This window comes from Pezoporus flaviventris, unplaced genomic scaffold (genome assembly GCF_033815535.1).
Source record: "Pezoporus flaviventris isolate CSIRO_AGI_PZ_B2104156 unplaced genomic scaffold, CSIRO_AGI_Pfla_v1 ptg000021l, whole genome shotgun sequence".
NCBI classification, from domain to species: domain Eukaryota; kingdom Metazoa; phylum Chordata; class Aves; order Psittaciformes; family Psittacidae; genus Pezoporus; species Pezoporus flaviventris.
In genome coordinates, this window is record NW_026892569.1 from 6,345,458 (window position 1) to 6,365,466 (window position 20,009).

The window sequence follows — 20,009 nt, forward strand, 5'->3', positions numbered from 1 at the left end:
GGGTGAGCTTCACCCCGGCCGTGTGCCGGCCCCCTCCGCGCTCCCCAGCGCCACGCGGGAGCTGCGCTGCTTCTGCCGCGGAGTGCGCGGGAACCGACTTTTCCCTACGGAAAACTTGCCGGCGAGGGGACGGGGGCCGGGGGGGGGCCGGGCAGGGCCGAGCCGCGCCGGGGGCGGGGAGGCGGGCGGGGGCCGGGCCGGGGCGGGGTGTACGAGGGCGCCTGCGCCGGCGGCGCGGAGCGGAGCGCGGCGGAGCGGAGCGGGACGGGCCCGAGTGGAACAAAACAAACGGGTCTTTGTATCGCCTTAAAGGCGCAGCGCAGCAGCCTCCGCGGCCCGCGCAGCAGAACTGAACAGCAGCGCGGAGGGGGCGAGACCGCCCGGATTTGCTTTTACAGCGCTTTTACAGTTTTTAAAAATTTTATTACTTTTTATTATTTTTTAATTTTTAAGTAAGAAGGGAGAGGGACGGCGCGGAGGGGAGGGCGGGAGGCCGGTGCGCACCCCCCGCGAGCGCGGAGCCATGCGCGGTGATGGCTTGAGGGGCCGGCGGCGGCGACGCGGTCTATGAAGCAGCGGGTCGGCGCCCCTTGCGCACCTGCTTACCGCGCTCCCGCGGGCGCGGAGGGCCGCGCAGCACCATGTCGCGCGTCGTCCAGAAGAAGAACCACTGGGCCGGGCGGGTGCGGCTGTGCTCGCTCACCCGCGGGCCCGGTGGGCAGCTGGGCTTTACCCTGCTCGGCGGCGCGGAGCACGGCGAGTTCCCCTACGCGGGCGCGGTGGTCGGGGACGGCGAGGCGGCGCTGAGCGAAGGGGAGCTGCTGCTGGAGGTACAAGGGGTCCGCGTCTCCGGGCTGCCGCGCTACGACGTGCTGGAAGTGATCCGGAGCTGCAAGGACCCCATCATGGTGAAAGCCGTCCGGCAAGGTGCGAGCGGGGACGGGTGCGGGCACCGGCAGATGGGGCGGGAGGGGGACACACGGCGCACTGCCCAAGGGACTGTTGGAGGATCCCTCCTCGGTGCTGCCTGGCTAAGAGTGAGTGTGATCCGAAGGGGAGAGGCGAGCACCATCACTCCGGGGCAGAGCAGGACCCCGAAAAGGAGCCACACGCTGCGTGTGTCCGTGCGCGTAGGTTTGCACACACTCGTGTGCACTTACGCACGGGTTCCTCATCGTCCTGAGTCAGTCGGGACTCTCCCCGTGCTTATCGCTGCAAGCAGTTGCATGAGACTTTCTCTAAGGCAACGCGGAGCCTCCGGCGCTCCCCGCGGGGCACCCAAGGGTGTCGGAGGGTGAAGAGGGAAACCCCCTGTGCGGGGATGACCCATGGAGCGGCTAAGGCAGCTCCGCGGCTGGGGGAGTGTGGCGGAGATTCCTTCCTCCACCAGCTGAGCATCCTTTGGAGCAGCCGCGCTGCTGTGTGATGAGTGGAGTCTTGTTCAAGAAGTGCAGCGTGGGATTGCGGAGGGAAGAGCTGTGAGGGCACTTCCCCTCTCTGGCTGCTCGGGCTTGCTTTCCCCTGCTTAGTTTTCCTCGGGTGAGGGCACGTTCGTGCCCTCAGCTCTGCAGCAGAGGCTGCATAGGTAGCTCTGTCATTTGGCAAGGGAAGAGGATAGGAAGAGTCCTCCCACGCGTGATTAATAAAAAAGCCACTTCACATCCTTGTACACACAACAGTAGCTCAACAGGTTGGTGTAACAGGCCTGGCTGATGGGCTTGTGATTTCCAAGGCAGGACTGGCATTCAGTGCCGGGAAGCTGCTGGTGCTGCCGAAGCCGCTGAGGTTGGGTGGGCAGGGTGGACAGGGCTGCAGCCGTGCTCCTGGAGGCGCTCAGGGTGGACGAGCGTCCTGGAGTCAGCTCTGAGGGAAGGAAGGAAGGGAAGTTTTCTTTGGATTGTCCAAGAGATTCCTCACAGGAAAGTTTGTCATCAATGCATGTATGCATCCCAGAGTTGGGGGTTGCTGTGGCTGGTGGTGTGAGACAGGTTTGTTTCTGTACTTGGTTCAACCCAGCTGCTTGCTGTGGATAAAACTGATGACCGGGTGCTGGACCATCACCTGAAGTCTTGTTCTTAGCATCACCGGTGAGCTGAGTCAAAGGGCTGCAGCGCTTGTTTTACAGCTGTTCTTTGAACCTCAGTGCTGGAGCACACGCAGTGATGGGTGTCAGAGAGGAGCTGAGCCATAGCCAGGCTGAGCAGCTCCCGCAGCACTTGCTTCCCTTTCCAGGGCAATGGCAGCTCCAGGCAGGCACGTCTGCTTGTTAGTCATTTCCAGGAGTCAGGAGAAATACTCCAGTGTCCAACTCCCAACAAAACCAGTTTTCTTTAAACAGATGTGCATTTTCCCTGCTGTGTTTTCTCAGCTTTGCTGGGTACTTCCCATCAGGGAGGGAAACTGAGCTGCTGCCTTCCGTGCCCAGGCAGGAGCAGGGTAAGCATGAAGACAAGTATGAGGAAATGAAGCAGGTTGCTTTATTTATGTATTTGCCTACTGATTGTTTTAGCAGAAGTGTTAAAATTCCAGGCTCTGATGTTGAGATGTCACCTGTGTTGGTGGGTGAAGGAAGGTTTGTTAATAAAAAGCCCTGACAAATAAACCCTTCCCAATTTGTGAGTAAACATGGTCAAAAGCAGAGGCAGAGAGCTGGGCTTTAGCATACTGGGTGGGTTTACCTGGTAGTTGGGAGAACAAGGTTCATAACCCTGCCTGGAGTCAGGCAGGGCACTTGAACCTTTGGACCATTCTCATCCAGAGGTGAGAACTAAGCCCTTGGTTACTATGGGATTGGAGTTTCTCTCCCCTTTTTCTTTTTTTCTCCCTTCCCCATGCTTTATTGGAAAGGAATGTAGGATAGAGACATGAATATATTTAAAATCCCTACATATTTCTGTCCTCTGGAAAGCAGCTCCCTGCGCCTGTCGGTGATAGCCTGGCATCTGCGTGCTGTTCTGTGCAGAGCAGGGAACTCCCTCATGGATTGGGATCATAAGTGCAGAAAACGAGAGTGTTTTCATTAAAATGCGTTACTTCTATGTTGATTAAAAATCTCAGTGTGGGGAGTGCAAGTGTCATTCAGTATGAGTTGTGTGGCACTGGAGCAGGCAGCAAAGAGTGTGAAGATAAGACTGTATATGCATTTTTAGCTATGATTCTCCTCTTCTTCTCAGTTCTTAGTGCCTAATCGACTGGTGTTGAAGTGCTAGGGCAATGTTAGCCTGGAAATGTGTATGCTTTATTGCCTTGTCTCTTTCGTATGACATTTACAAGGCTGGAAAACCAGGAAATCTACTGTAAGTCGATCGTCTACAAGCATGGACGGAGAAAACAACTGTTCTGACCTTGTACTTGGTGGAAGACGAGCGACTAGGATGTGAAACACAGGTGGAACAGGCTGTGCATGGATTTTATCACTGAACTCGAGTTTATAGGCTTGCAGGTCCACATGCAATATTTCTTCTTGCTTTTGTGGGTTGTAAGTTTGTGTAAGTTCCCACAAAGTACAAAAAGGGGAGAACCTATATGAATTCTCTTAACTGAAATAACAGTATGTAATACCACTCATGCTCTTCGTCATTTGCTCATGCCACGAAGAAAGCTGAAGAAGAACTTCAATGAAGCTTTCCCTTTCTTTTCCCCATATGCACCCTGGTTTGGTATTACATTTAAGGAAAAAATACACCACTACAGTTGCCTGGTTTTGGGGGAGAGAGAGGAAGAATCTGCTGCCATGTATCTTAGTATCTTTCAGAACTGTCAAATGTGTGAAAGAACCTCAGTTAACATGTAGTGCTTTTATGACTGACGTTTCCATCTTACATCTGTGCCTAAATTCTGATGAAACTGGCGATTAACTCCTGTGGAGTTAATAGATGGATTTTGGTTATTACTTGGTCTGTGAGTATAGAAAGAATGGATTGAATTATAGAAGCAATGGTCACATGTGCTTGTGTAAAGCTGCGTTGCCGTAACACAATAGTTGCAGCCTCTTATTTCTTTTGTTCCTTGGTTAGATGACCTGTGCCAAACCATACCAAGCCAGATGCTTGCTATGGGAAACTGTCAAAGTTAATATGTTTGTACACTTACATTTGAAACTGTTTTTAGTTCTCAGTTCAACACTTGGGATCCTGAGACCTTTTAGGGAAGCAGAGCTCTAAGTGACCAATTGCTTTGAAACCAGGAGGTGCTGAGATCAGTTTATGCTATTAATGATTTTCATAGTACACTGCAGCTGGGATGATCCCACAGCAGGGAGGAGTTGTGGGGGGTTTTTAGCCCTGTGCAAGGCAAACAGGAGCAGGCTGATCCCAAACAGAAACAGTCACTGTTTACCCAGTGCTATCAGCTGCATTTGTCTCTTTTCAAACATTAACTTGACCCTAAGATAAGAAATACAGTGCTGTGACTCAACCATTCAATGTCAGCCTGGCGTATGCTATACAAGGCAATTGTGAAATGTTGAAATCAGTGACATACTAATGTGAACAAGACCAGCTTCTTTCAGAAAGTTTGTGAGAGCTTGTAGCTGGACCTTTGCCTTTATTTTCCTGACAGAAATGCTGGTTTTGGTATTTTGTTGGCTTTTTTTTTTTATTTTTTAGAACATAAAAAATAAGGAAAAGTTGAGGCATGGGTAAACTTATGTGTTCAGTAGTTCAGCAAGCACTGGGAAGCAGAGTGTCACTTTGTCAGCGGGTGACACTGACCATCCCACACTAAGTAGGTTATGCTGGTGCCTGGCATTGCAGAGACCGAAAGTGAGCGCTGATGCTGCGTGCCTCCCTGAGACGTAGCAGTGCTTTCCTTCACTTTAACATGCAGGCAGCTGCCTCTGTTGGGCCAGTGAAGGGAAAAGCTGGTTAGAGAGTGAGGTCTTGCTGTTCCTACTTTACTTCTGCAGCGTCATGCCTGAGCTCCAAAAGTGTTTTCCTTTAGTCTTTGCATAGCTCAGTGCAGTCGCTTGCATGGTGAATTCTGGAAGTCGTTTTTGTGTTTGATCCAAATTCTTTTAGGACCCAGTTGGATTTGAAGAGGAGTGAAAGATTTTCCACCCAAAAACCTGGGAGACGTTCATGCATGTCAGATTTATAAGGCCCGTTTTCAATGCTGACCTGCTGGGATGAGCATTGTGCAGGGCTAGTTACTAGTGAAACATAAAATAAGAAAAGGCAGAATCTTTTGTGCATCGCTTCTAATATGTCTTGCTACAAACTGGTAGTCTTCTTTCTTTGAAGTAGTACTGGCTTTAGCAGTTGTGAAATGTGTATGTCTGTGTATTGAAATACTGCTGCAAGGAAGACCTTATCTTTACTGTGCCTGAATTGACAGTGTAGTGCTTGTCAGGATTTAGTTGATCCTGTTTGTGGTAAACCAGTCATCCATCCTCTCCAGAGAGGTGAGGTAGCACCCAGAGGTGGATGTTAGAGCCTGAGTGCCACATCTTTGCTGTTATAAAAAAAATCAGGAATTAATATGATCCTTTTAATGGCATGAAATGGGATTATGTTTTCCACAATAAAGTTACTCTTTCCACCCATTGACATGGGACTCCAGGCTCCCTCTTTATGGGACCAGTCAGATCACAGAGCAATTAAATCACAATTATGGTTTAATTATGAGCAGTCATTCAGCATCATTGCAAAATAAGATGTTAACACCATCCTTCGTGTTGTTTCAGTCTACTTTGCAAGACCAAGTTACAACTTCTGCGTGAGCGAATTACTGACTTGATGTGAGATTTAAGATTCATTTTCCATGTATCTTGTTAGAAATGTAAGAATTACTTTTAGTAGGTTTGGAAGCCAAACCACCAATAGCTCATTGTGTTCCCCTGTTTGGGATTGTCATTTTTCTCTAGTTCAGGCTGTGATCATTCACGGATCTCTTTTGACTTTCGGAATCTCTTTATCTGATGCCTGAGAAATACCCCTACTTCTTTGACAGTGTATGCATGCACAGCGAAAACATTTGCCCAAGGGCAGCTATGTTAATGTGTAAAGATCTGAGTAGCACTTTTGTGGCTGTGCAGAACTGATGATTTGGGCCAACATGTCCCTCGGTCGTTAGATTTCAGCATCACTCAATTTGAAGACAGTGTGGAAACTGAGAAGATGATGCCGCCTCAAAGGCTTTTTCTATTGCATTAGCAAGGTCGGAGCTGTGGGCAGGGGTAGGATGCTTGGGGCCACTGTTGAGGATTTGTAGAATAAGTGAGCAAGTTTGTTATTTACATTCCTTTACTGTAGTCCAGACACAAGCCATACTTGCTGGTTGTCTCAGGTTTTTGGGGTTTTCTTTACACTTCCTCTGACATTGACTGGAACTCATAAATCAAAGCACATGGGTTTTGATCTTTGTGTGCTGCAAGTGACCTAATTCCTTGGTGAAAAGCACAGAGTACTGGCTCTGTATGAGCAAGTGCCATAAATTTATAGAAGGATTGTGAAGAGTTTGAGGCAAAAAAAGCTGAAGGCAGGGATTCTTGATTTGAGAAATTGGTGGTACCTGGAGGATGGGTACTTGGACCCCTCCATCCCATCTGAGCCCCTTCCAGCTCTGCATCTCAACTCCTGGAGCAGCAAAATAGGGGATCCTCCTGGTCTGTATTTCTGCAAAGTTTTACTCTAGCACAATTAAGGAAAATTATTTTTGCCTTTTAGGAACTAAGTATTGAGTGACCTTTTTGCACCAAGGGCGCAGGGATGGGTCATCCCTCTGTGATCTATGAAGATCTTATCCGCTCCCTTTACCCTGTCACCAGAGGCACAGCTTGCAGGACAGAGAAAAGAGCAGCTCTTCAGCACTGAGTGACAGCGCTGCTGAGCGTGCAAGAGCAGCTCCTGCAGAAACACAATTTTCACCCCATCATCATTTTCTCTGTGTCTCTTGACACTTGATAGTTTGTTTTCTTACTTTATATTTTGGTCTCTTGCCGCTTGCTTTGGCCTTGCTGTTGCGGTAGTTCGACAGGTAAGGCAGCCCATAGAGACCCATGTGTGTTTGATGGGTTAAGTCTGGGGTTCCCTGCAAGGATCTGGTGTTGGGAAACAAACCTAAGCCTGGGCTATCATCCAGAATTTGTTTCCTACAGATCTGATAGAGAGCTGTGGAAGAGGCTGCCTGTTTCCAGAGCAGCTTGGCAGCTTTTGCACTGGGCTGGTATGTTGCAGGTTTGGGTTTAATTTCTTTCCCTTATTTTCATTCTTTACTTTTCCTTCTAGACCAAATAGGTGGGCCTGCATCCTTCTTGGCCCTGCAGGAGCAGTGTGGCTCAGGGTAGTTGGGGTGTTTTTGTGAGACCCACCCTTCACTTCCCAAAGGTCAGACACTCCATTCATCCTCCGTCCTGTGACATTTTAAATGCTTTCCAGAGCTATTCTGCTGCTATGGGCTGGAATGATGGCACCACTCTCTCTGCTAGTCCCCATTCCTGGCTTTGGCATCATTAGTCCTGAACTGTTTTGTGTTAGTAATATTATTTAAACCTACATGGTTTTTTTTTTAGCTGTCCCAGTAGACTTTGGAGAAACAAACCAGGTTTTATTTAAGGACCTGATGTTTTGGGTTACATTTTTACAGACTTGGCTTTTGACTAAGAGCAGTTCCTGTTTTTATATTTAAGAGGGTTTGTATCGTAACTTGAAAGAAAAAGAAGGGAAAAATATTTATCGGATTTCATTGACTGTCCCCTGTTAGACTAAACAATAGCGCTTATTACATGGTGTGAAAATAATGCAAAGCACCCTGTCTTCATAATGGAACAGGAAAAAAAACAAACAAAGCCTTTGGGATGACTTGCAAAGTGGAACAGATGCCCTTACAATTGCAACGCATTTGAATAAGGAATCGGTTTTGCATGGTTGCTAATCCTTGACTAAAGAGTTCATTGTCTTGGATTATACATCTGTAATTTTGGAGCCCTGAAGACAGTGCTTCAGTACTATTAGGTTGGGAAGAGACCGGCTTTTCTTTCTTCATATCCTTAATCACAGTAGCTTGTTTTTTAAGGGGAAAACCTCAACTCCGGCTTTTTCGTTTAGTTCTTAACAAAAAGCCTTTGAAAAAAGAAGCTGCCTCAAATGCAGCCACTCCCTCAACACAAACAAAGCTGTGCAGGTATTGTGTACTTCCAAAAAAAACCCTCCAACTTTGATGTTCAGCTTCTCCTGTTCCAGAGGTGCAGATCCTGTGCTAAGTGGGTGTTAGCCCAAACTGATGACAGACACAGATGTCTCGGATTTTTTTGGATGCATGAAAGAGAGGAAGAAAGATACTTCCCAAACAGGCTGAACTGGACAGGTGAGACCCGGCCTACAGAATAACTGTGAAAAGGCTTCCCTTAGACAGAGCAAAGAACACGTCTGTCCTCCTCCTTTCCCAAAGGTAGAACTTCCACTTAGTAATTTAAGTGGTGGGGATACAGGAGAATGCTCCAGGGGCTTGGACCTGCAGAGGAACAGTTCACTGGAGCCTTGTGCGAAGCCAAGGATGGCTGGAGGAAAGGTGGAATGAGGTGGACAGTAAGAGATACATGAAAGATACCGAAAACGTCAGGCTGAGGAATGATTTCCTGGTTCACTACTGATGCTGAGGCTGTCTCTAAAGGCAGAGGCAGCTGAGTGCTTTCTGCAGGGGCAGCCAGGACCGTGGCTGTTTCCAGCTGGTGACAGACCCTGGTCCCAGAGCAGTCTGGAACACTGTCATCTTGTTCTGGGCATTCTAAATGCTGTATCAATGTATAATATAGAATGCAACTTTGCTGTTGAATAATATCCTGTTAGGATGTGGTGCCTAAAATAACTCGTACTCCTCTAGGCTGCTGGGGACAGCTGGGGACTCATGGCACTGTGCAACCCTGGAGGAACTTATCCCCAGCGAGCCTGGGGAGGAAAAGTGTGGTTTGGCTGGATTTGGGGACATTGTCATTTCCAAGCTGAGTCTCCGCTTCGCGGTGCTGGTGCCTGGGGAAGGCACTGCGGGGCAGGATGCCTGCTGGGGCTTTGGCAGCCACTAGTCCAGCTCAGGCTTTGTTCTCCCCTTGTCCTAAGGGCCAAAGAGAGTTTATTAGTCTGATGCAAAACAAAGAATCATGTCCTTCTCTTTTTCCTGCTATGCATTTTTCCTTAAACAATGAAGTGACTAATATAGAATATCTTCTTAATGTGCGCTGATTGTGCCGGAGAGGAGCGGCAGGCTGTCTGCATGAGCGCATCCAGAGCTCTGCTGGGTTCACAGTGGGGCACTCCACGGACCACAGATTGGGTTGGTTTTGAAGAAAATCAGTAAGTTGTTTGTTTATTGGGGTGAGATGGCCCTTTTGTTGTTGTTAGATTGTCTTCTGCCCATACCCCGGTATTGTCTGTTTGTTTTATGTGCAAATACGAAACTTGCTTAGCCACAGTATATAGTGTTGTGTTAACTGTTACGTAGTCTTGTGTGCACTATGGAGTCCTCCCTGTCACCTGCTATCTGCTGTTACTAATTCAGCTGTTTCCAAGTGGAGATGACAAACACTTTTCTACATTTGCCGTAGCTATATTACCCCATTTTCTTTTTCCCTTTTAAAATGAAGAAATATGGACATGCTGAGATTGACCTAATTCCACATGGAGGTATTTTTGTCTGAACTTAACCATAGTCTGTATAAATCCTTCATGTCACAGGAAGCTTCATTTACTACAGGTGGAGCAAGGGAATTAAATCCCCAATAACTGTCTCTGGCTTTCTGTGGGAGGCGTAGGGCGAAATCCAGATGCATGTTGGGGAAGCCAGAGCTGTGCTTGTCCAAGGGTTGGCTGCTCATAGATGTTACTTGTAAGGGAAAGTTTTATATCTACACCCAGAGGTGTAGATATAAGAGGAGAAGCTTGTGAAAATACAGTATCACCTATCAAAATAGTTTGAATTCTTGGGTGAGGCTCTTGGAACATGTGAGTGGTGTGTATATATAACCATACATCTAATTTCTGCACTTTAACATTCATATTGTCAAATGCTGTTTTAATGAAGAGTTCCAGAATCTCCTCTTACTGTTTCTTTTCTCCTTTGTAATGGAAAGTAATCATAGAATCATAGAATAGTTAGGGTTGGAAAGGACCTTAAGATCATCTAGTTGCAACCCCCCTGCCATGGGCAGGGACACCATGGCTTCAGCAGCTCAGGCTGCTACACAGCCAATGCCATGGATTTTGCCATAAGTAGCAAAATGTGTTGTTGGCACAGGTATTCAAAAGCTGAAAAGGAAGAGCATGAAACCACCACCATTCTGGCTGAGAACAGTTCTCATGCCCGTTACCACATCACGAGATGCTTGGGCAGCCTCTGATCCTATAAAGACATTTAAATTCATTTCTGTGGTATTCCCGTGGTGAAACCGTTTCAGTGATACTTGTCCTGTAAATCATCTGCAGGAACACACTGGGTTTGAAAGAGGGATTGCTCATGAGACCTCTTGTGCTTTCTAATTGGGTTGTGCAGTGTGGCTGCTGAAGAAGACCCACATTCCCTTTTCCTGACAAGTGCTGGGGGGAGCTGCTATCCAGACCTCTGTCTGATCCCTGTGAGAGTGAGTGCAGGAGCAAAAAAAGAGTACACCTATAAACGTTATCTCGGGAAAGGTGCCGGGTTTCATGGTACACACAGGTCTCTGGCATTTTTAAAGGCAATAAAATGGTATTTATCTCCCTCATTCCAGAGGCAGGTGACAGTTACACTTTAACAGAAGGTCATTTCTTTACGAGGGTGGGAGATGTGGTGAATACTTGGATACACAATGGAAATCTTTCAAGCCTGATGAAGTTTCAGTCCCTCTTGTGCCAGGCAGCAAATGAATCCAGGAGAGTTGTCCCTACCTGGATGCTTTGTAGGAGAAGGAGAGTGAGGGCTAAAAAGATCCCAAGTAAAAGTGCTGAGGCACTGGCACGGGGTGCCCAGAGAAGCTGTGGCTGCCCCATCCCTGGCAGTTTTCAAGGCCAGGTTGGATGGGGCTTGGAGCAACCTGGCCTAGTGGAAGGTGTCCCTGCCTGTGGCAGGGGGCTGGAACTGGATGGGCTTTAAGGTCCCTTCCAAACCAGACTATTCTGTGATGTTCAAATGGTGAAGCCAAGCACAAAGGGTGTGACTCATTCAGTATGCTTATGGCAACGTTGTGGATCCACAAATCTCAGCTCCGCATCACTGTGCTGTGGGGCTCTCCTGCTTCCCAGCACATTAAAACAGGAGAAATGGATAAATTGCTTCAGCTGGAGCAGCTCCCTGCTACATCACGAGGCTGTCCTGCTCAGGTGGAGGTTTGCCATGACAGTGTTTTCATTTCAAATACCTAATAAGGTTATTTTTTAATGTGTGCTTGTAAAACCCGTCAAAGTCTGAAAGTTTTATCTGCAAAAAGGGACTACACAGGGACTACACAAGGTGGCTTTTTCATTTAGTTTTGTTTTCTGTTGCCAATTTTCCAGTTGTATTAGTTGATGCTGGAAATACACATGTATCAGTTTTTCCAGGAGTTAAATACAGTGTTTTTTTTTTTTACATAGTTCTCATCTAGGATGGGCTGTCTTGGTCACACTGGAGACTGGGAAGTGATCAGTGTGTAAATTTGGATCTGCTGAAATTGTTACAGATGAGAAAAGCCCCCATAAAAATGAGAGTGCTTAAATTTAAGCATGTGCTAATGTAACACATCACAGAGGGCTTTTTCTGTCTGTCTGGATGTAAAAGATGCTATAGTCAGTGCTGAGGCTTGCCTAAACCAGTGTGGAAATTGCTGCTTGCCTAAAAGCTGGGCAAATTGTCACAATCTCGAAGAGCTCATTGATGTTAAAAGGTTGCAGTGGATTAGCCAAAAATCTATTTCAAATTGATTTCGTGTGGCTGGTGCATAGCTCAAGCCTGATCATCTGTGCCCAGCTCTGCGCTGGTTTGCACGCTGAGAGCAAGTGGGTGAGAGTCATTGCATCTTGCTTAGTGGTGCTGCCTGCTCTTCCCCAAGGATGCTGGGGAAGACAAGGCAGCCCTGTCTCCCAAACTGGCTCATCTCAGTTAAGTGTTATTCTCAGTATTCTTCCCTCATTCAGTGTAGCATCTGCCGTAGCGATAGCTGCCCGGATGGGAACTTGCCCCTGGCTGGGAGCACAAGTATTTTTCCACAGTGCGATGGAGTTGGCAGGAAGGTTACATCAGCTGCTTGGCTGGAGCTTGACGCAGGAGGTGTGGGATGCAGTGATTCCTTGATTGATTTCTGACAGAGTTTCTGCTGTCTGCAGCACCTCCTGCCCTCCCAGTCCAGGGTGTGAGCTCACCAGGAGGATTAAAAACCTCTCTTTAAGAATTTAGGGGCTTTTTAAAAGCCATTTAATTAAAACCGGTGCTCCTCTTTTCCTGTATTGGTTGCTGATGGAGGCAGGTTTTACAAACTATAATGCTGTTCAGCTCCTATCTTTCTAAAACACAAGCATCTTCCCATCAACCTGTGGGCTTCATCAGGCAGAACCTGCTCCTCCCTGAGCTGTGGCTGAGCAAAATCTTCCCATTAGCATCACCAGTTGATAAACAGAACTTCATCAAGGCCTCTGAAGGACAAGACCTGTCATGTATTCGGACACAGCAGCAGCATTGCTGAATTCTGATAGCTGTCTGAACTGGTAGAAGAACCAGTGGGGAATATTTATGGTGTTTTTGTTTTTCCTCAAAGTCCCTGATGTAGGAGAGATCTCAGCATTATTATGCATTGCAGTGTATCATGTTTGCAGGACTTTTTACCATAAAAACATTGTTTCTAGCTCAAGTTTAGCAAAAAAGATGAGCTCAGGCTCAGTTCTCTTCCAGATGATATTTCACGTTGATGCCTTCTAATAGCCAGGTGAGCTTTAGGTTGTAACATTTACAGGAAATATGGGATGCAGCTTCCCCCTCTTGGAGGTAAATGAGCAATATTCACACTTCTTAGCACCTGCTCACCAGGCTGCTTGAAACCAAGTTAAAATACAGGCTGGTATTTGTGTTGTCTTCCCCTTCTCTCAACTCTGCATTTCCTCTTCACTGGTCAGATCAAACAGCAGTGACATTTCAAAGCCTTCCTGAATGGCAAAATCAGAAATATTCCTTTTCTAAGAAGTCAGCAAGAGGTGGTTTAAACCTTGCATGCAGGCTGCTCTACTAGCAAGTTGTTTAACGTGTTGAAATCTCTCTTTTTACTGCAGAAGCTTTACTGAAAATGACAAATTGCTTAAAGCAGTTTCCATGTTAGTCTTGAAAAAAATCAGTTTCTTTCCACCCAGAACACGTGGAAGGCATTTGTGCACTTGCCCAACTGTTTGTGTGTCCTAAGGCTCGCACTCGTTGCCTTGGACTTCATGGAATACATACAGCTGCTTGGGGTTTTGTTCAGTTTTCTATTGAATGGGGATTTCCCCCCACTCCTCTTTAGCTTAGATGTGGAAAGTCAAATATCTCCCTGGTTTACACTTTGGGGACCATGGGAAGAGCAGAGGAGGAGCACTCCAAGGTCTCTGCTTTTCAGAAGTGATATTCAGAGTGTTGTGAAATTCATAATTTAAGCTGGAAAATCTGCATCCACAGCCAAGTCACTGAGCAGTGCTAATGCTTCACAAAATGACAAAACATCTTTTGCTTAAATGTTTGCAACTGCTCCTCTGTAGCTGTCACTTTAGCAGATGGATGTATGTGGACAGGTACAAGATACTGAGTGATACAGTTGTCTGTAACTGCTGTGAAAAATTGCTCAAGTGAAAAGGTTTATTCTGAAAGAAAAGAGATTTCAGGTAATCACTGTGCTCTGGTTGCCCAGCACAGACCAACATGTTGTGTGGTGTGTATCCTGTGAGGATGTATTGCCAAGCTTCACGTTTGGGTTTTTAAAAGAGAGTGCAGAAGAGAATTGGGTCTCCATGCTAAGACTCCAAATAGCTGAGATGAGGCTTTGTGCTTTTCCTTTCAACTGGAGTGAGTTGCACCGGCATATTCATTTGCAGGGCTGTTTTTCTCTAACCCTGGTGAAGCCCCCCTTGGCTGGAGATGGGTCCTTCCCCAGGGCCATGAGCAGAAGGTTGTATCCGCCAGCATCCTCTGAACGTGGCCAAAAGGCAGGCTTCGGGCTGCACCCAGGTCATGAAACCGAGGACACAAACTGTTCCCTTTCTGACTGGAAGGTGCTTTGCCCCAAAGTGCATCAGATAAAAAAAAAGAAATCAGCGTTGCTCTGCTTGGGACAACCCCTCTTGCTTAAGAGGGATGGTTACTGAGTTAGACAATGGGCAGGAGGGGATTTGAGGACAGTCCAGATGCTTTTTCTATAGCTTGAAGGCATGTCATATCCTGGCACTTCTATTTTTACCCACTTTTCTTGTAATACTGGGTTTATTTTATCTGCTAAGACCCCTTCATTATTGCCAGGTTTGGGCTGATGTGCTATTTTGATTTTTGTTTTGTTTTGTTCTTTGTTGCCTTTAACATTCAGTCAGCGTTGCTTTTTTCTCTAAAACAGGAATTTAAAAGTAACAAATGGAACAAAAAAGTAACAAATATTCATTATTTTTCTTCTCACGGGTGGTGTGGAAATTAACTTTCTGCCAGAATAATGCTGTTTCCTGTGGGGTAGGATGTGTCACTGCAGATTCAGGTGAGCTCTCCTCCCAGTTGCTTTCCTGTTGGAAATACTGGTTAATATAATCTGATTTAGAGGATGGCATTAGAAACTGGCACCCGCTGGTAGAATAACCCGTCCCTGCAAGAGTGTTCTGATCTCTTGTAGGCATAGGGCAGTTTATGCCTGGAAGCGTAGAGGCTTTATATACCTTGTTTATGGTGTTTGCTTCCTTTTGTGGAATATCGGATGCTGCCTTCAGCTGTTCTTGTTATGTGGAGAAATGTCTGATCCATTTCTGAACCCTGCAGGGCTCCCTGATATCAGGCAGAGTATATTTTTTTTAATGGATTTTAAACCTGCCTTGCTGGCTGTTGCATCTCTGGCTAATACAATCAGTGCACCCCAAATACCCTGCAGATACCTCTTACAGAAGCAACTTCTTTATTTATGTAACGAAGTGAGAGCTTTAATCCCTTTCCTCTTGCAATGTATTTGGGTTGCTTTAACAGCCGGCATGGTCACAAGCAGGATTGGGTTGCTGTCATGTTCTCACAGTTTCATACCCATAGTTGATAATTAACCCATTTCTTTAACAAAGGTTCCGTGTTTACTCTGCCCTTTTTCTTTCCTGCTCTCTGATTGTAATCCAGATGAAATGCAGTCTCTTCCCAGCAAAATGCTGGAGTTAATGTTCCACCAGAGGTGTGCTAATAAAAGCCCTTGTTATTTGTATGGAGGCAAGTTAGCTCAAACCATTTGATTTAATATTGTGGGTCAAGATAATGCACCGAAATGTAGGAGTAAATGCCTTTAGAATGCAAGTTGAGCACATGGGTGCATGTAACTGATGAGCAGCATTTGTAATAATCATACCAGCAAGACTGATTTTTTTGGTTTTGAGGGGGAAGGGCCTGATTTTTTGGAGCACCCAGACCCAAATTCCATGTGAGGCTGTGCAAGCTGAGAGGGCACATGCATGGTGTGGATGGATTTTTAGCGAAGAATGGCCACGTTCCCAAGTCGGCAAGCGCCTGCATGGAGCTCGACATGAACCAAGGATGAAGGAGGACGTAGGTAAAGAAGCGAAAGTAACGGTGCAAGCAAGATAAGAAGAAACTGGACTGTGCTAGGATACAAAATAGTGGACTGATAGCAAATTTTAAAGGTTAAGTTCCCATACGCTTATTTGCTTGTTACTAGTTGCTGAGTGCTGCAAGAACATGTATCAAAGTATAATATACTAAGCTATTGTATATGTATCCAATCATGATACAACAAACTGTTGAATATGTGTCTAATTGTACTACGGCGAGCTATTGTAGATGTATCCATAGTTGCTGTGTGTTACAAGAAAATGTATCCGATTATGATCAATGTATCCGATTACAATACAGCAAGCTGTTGTAGGCAGATGCAGAGAAACAGTATAAAAAGGATTGATTCTTTGTAATAAATGGCTTTTGTCTGATCACATTGATCTCTGACTGAGTCCATATTTTTTCTGTGGCAGCATGGTCTCAGCCTTGGTGCTTGGAAGGGGCCCCATCCTGCTTTGCTCACTGTCCCCACTGGGGCTGTGGTAGCAGTGGCTGTTGTGGGGTGAGTGATGCTGGGTGTTTGCAAGGTCAAGTCTAATGTCACAGTCCTGCTACAGCTCGTTTTGGGGCAGGAGCTGGATGAAGGGTGAAGGGCTGTGTGAGCAGGGACCAGTCCTGCTTCAAACATGCCAGGTGTATGCTTGCAGGGTTCAGTGTGACCCTAGGTATGGGAATGGCAAATCACACAGCATTAACATTAACAAGCACTCATGCAATTTTAACTAGAATAAAAACTGTTGCGAAACCTAAGTACTAAATAACACCAAAGCCTATTTGCTTGAGGGGAGATGGGTGTTTGTGGAGCTGCTGGGGCTTGGTTCCTGCACTGCTCCTCTTTAAATGCCATGTTTTGATTTATCTTCCTTCCTCAGAACCTCCTTTCAGCCTTAAAAAAGCAATGCTTATCATCACTGTTGTTGGGGGCCTGTGCAGCAGCTTGAGTTACTGCTTTTCTGTTTCTAGTGCCATGTAAGCAAGCATAAATCTGTATATTACACCAATTTACATTTGGTGGGATTTGTCTTGGCACATCCAAAGCCTCCGACTCTTGATTCGTTATATGAGCAACTTCTTTAATATGGAGCCCTGGGGACAAGACCTAGTTTGAAATAAAGTTGTGCAGGTAAAAACAGAAAGACACAGACTGTGTGTCCAAATAAACTAACTGAGGAGTTACAGTTCTGCTCTGCATCTCATCTCGAGTGCTGCACTCCTAATAGCAACGTGAGCTTCTGGCCTGAGCCTTGCCTTAGCCAAGACAGAAGCAGTCTGTTGCAGATGAGTGCAGCGCCCTGGATTTCACAGTGGGAAGAGGCCAATAGCAGCAATTCCTTGGCTGCTTGCTGGATGATATTGTCTTGCTTTTTTCACATGTACTGCTTTTGTTTAGGTCTGCCTGGCTTTTTGGTTTTAAAGAGGAATGCAGGTATCACCTGAAGTTCTTGGTGGTGTGGTTTTGGGTTGTGTTATTCTGTCTTCTTTATTTTTCCTCTGCCTAGTGTGCATTTCTTCAGGAACAAGGTGGTTTTAAGACAAGTAAGCTGGAAAGCTTCCATTTACTCTATCAAGTGTAGCAATGCACCCCTGCTAACTCTGTGAAACAGCTTGGCTTGAGAGTTTGCTACATCAGCTTTATGAGGTTCGAAGGGGTTTGTGCCAGATGAAAGGAAGGCTTTGCTGTAAAATCCTGTTCCTTCCTAATCTGGCTTTTCTTCAAATATTCTGAAGTTAGATGCAAACTAGTGCAGAAATTGCTGTGTGCTTTGTAAGCCTGTGAAGAAGTTGGGTGTACGTGTGAATAACTGTGAATGATACATTAAATAAATGAAGGAAGGAAAGGTGTCGCAGTTGCTTGATAGAGACTTCTGTCAATTGGGACTGATTGGATGAGGAAAGAACCTCATTTCTAATTCCAGATAATGAGATTTTGAGGAAGCCTATTGAAATCAGTGGCTCTAAAGGGCCAGGTTTTAAGTGGTACCTAAAATAGACAGGTTTCTTATGGAGGATGTTACATAAACGCACATGTAGAAGTTTATCACTACAGGATCAGCAGTAGATCCCTGTACAACTAGAAGTGTTTAGGGAAGAACTGTAGTGTATTGCCAGTTCTGAGCTAACCCTTTATTTTTCTTAGATACTTCTGTAACTCTTTTTATGGGTACTGAATTGCTTCCGTGACACACCACATTGCAGACAAGGGCAGAAGTTTAACAATCTGCAGTGCAGAAGGGCTGATTTCATTGCCAGCTGCTGATTCTGGCTGTGCAGCTCTTGTACCAGCCAATTAAACCCACACTCATTACAGCCTTTGTGGTTTGGAAGTGAAGTGTTCCTGCCTTTAACTTGTAGTTTTACAGGATGTTGGTTTAGGCTGGAGGTTTGCAAAGCTTCAAATCTTGTATTTTCCTTTGGTGTGTGCTCAGGGGGTAGGGGAGGTGAACAAGGAGAGCTACATGGAGAATTGCATACTGTGAAATGAGAGGGTGTGTGTTTCTCTGAAAGCATTGTGAACCTGCAGTCACCTCCTAAAACTTTCATTAAATACTGTAGGATGTGCTGTACCAAACTGCTGCAGATAGGAATGGTCTGTGCTGCAGTGTCGGGCTTGAGAAACTGACAGGTGCTGTAGGAAGTGCTGAGCATCTCTTCCTGAGCATATTCCTTCAATCCCGCAGCCACAGCTTTCTGCCTGCCTCCCTCATGGAGAGCTTCTGCCATGTTTGCAGACCATTTTGGGAATGCTGCTGGGCAGAGAGGAGGTCACAGTGGGGGACCAGGCAGAGATGGAAGAAGAATGTGACCCTCTGAGCCGTTGCTGGTGACTGCGCTATTTTAAAGTCAGACTTAATTTTTAGCTCTTCATAAACAAATCCTTGTGCTAGCTTTTTATATAGCTCTGAAGTCAGTTGTTGTGGCTGCTGTTCCGTGGCTACAGCCTCCATGGGTGCCATAGGGAACAGAGGTGACCTCTCCTTCCCAAAATGCCTCTCAGCACTTGGGAAGACCTTTCAAGAGGTGCTTTGCAGAGGGACAAACCCTCCAGCTCTTCTGAACATTGCATGACAGCCTCTTTATCCAGAGGTAAATAGATCTAATGGACAGACTAAGATGTTGGACTCATTGCAGGTTACTTTGGGAGCTCGTGTCCTTCATCCCATGACCCAAGGGGCTGTTTTTGCCCCCAGTGCTTTTACATTTGATCTGGGAATTCAGTATTTGCCACTGGAAATGCAGTGGGCAGCATAAGCAGGGAAGCAGCAAGGATCCCATCTCCCAGGGGAGCGTTAATGATGTTTAGTTTTGTTATGACATAATAGCCCTGTTGATTTTTAACTTGGAAACTTCAGTGAAAACCACACACGCTGCTGTGAAAATTCGTACTTGGTAACAAGTAAACAAGTGATGGAGCAGTCTGACTCAGGAATTTCCCTCCAGACCTCACTGGGAGGAGGAGCTTTGCATTTTTCTTGTCCCCTGTTTATTTTTGGTCTCGCCTCTAACACTGCTGGTAGCACCGTTACAGCCCTGCAGATTAAAGCCCCAGCATGGGGCAGAGTTGAAAGATCAGTGCTGCAAAACAGTCAGGACCTCTAGGATTTTGCAGCTCTGTCATGCTACAGGCAATTAATTCAGTCCATTCTTTGCCTGCTCGAGTACAGCTCCATGGAAGTCTCTGATTTCCTTGCACACCTCTTCTTGCCGATGTCTTTAGCGATGACTCTGTCCTCTTGACTTGATAGTGCTGTGTTTGTGATGCTAATATTATGGGTGTAACACCTGTCTTTTTAGGCCCCTTTCTACCCTGGATATGTTTTGCACTTGCTCTGTTGGTATGCTGTGTTTTAGTTGAAAGAGAAGAATTTAAGTTCTGTACAGCTCCTATCACTGGTAACACTGACCTGAAGCCATCAATAACACTCACAGTGTTTGGGTGGTGTTGGTGAGGACAGACTTGCCAGCAGCACCTATCTGGAAGACCAGATGATTTATCCAAGAGCTCTTGGCTTTTCAAGGAGGCCTATTTTTTTTTCCCAGGGCTTGTTGTGTTAGTCTCAGTCAGCAGAAGGGTATTTGATCTTTAAGCTGGTTGTTGGGTTTTCTGAGTTGTCTCTTGCTGACTGTTAGTCAAGGTCCCCAGAGATAGCAGAGGATGTTATTCAAGACTCTTAGTGCTTGAAAAGTCTTAGAAATAGTGGTTTCTGTTAACAGTGGGTATGCAGTCTGGACTGTGTTGTGGCTATTTCAGGGAGAGCAGTTGTATCAGAAATAGCTGAATCTAAAGACATTTGTCTTCTGCA

General features: G+C 46.1%; 1 protein-coding gene across 25 annotated transcripts in view; it reads left to right on the forward strand.

The window, feature by feature from the left end:
* The first annotated feature begins 451 nt into the window (after nt 1-451).
* Nucleotides 452-20,009, forward strand: part of MAGI1 (membrane associated guanylate kinase, WW and PDZ domain containing 1) — a 339,165-nt gene continuing 319,607 nt past the window's right edge. For 18 of the 25 annotated variants that reach the window (XM_061455776.1, XM_061455778.1, XM_061455780.1 and 15 more), the window contains exon 1: nt 454-927. In XM_061455776.1, the coding sequence (XP_061311760.1) occupies nt 642-927 (286 nt within the window). In that variant the 5' untranslated portion in view covers nt 454-641. Of the gene's footprint in view, nt 928-20,009 lie in introns of all 25 variants that reach the window. The other 7 variants (XM_061455797.1, XM_061455802.1, XM_061455803.1 and 4 more) reach the window with 3 other exon arrangements.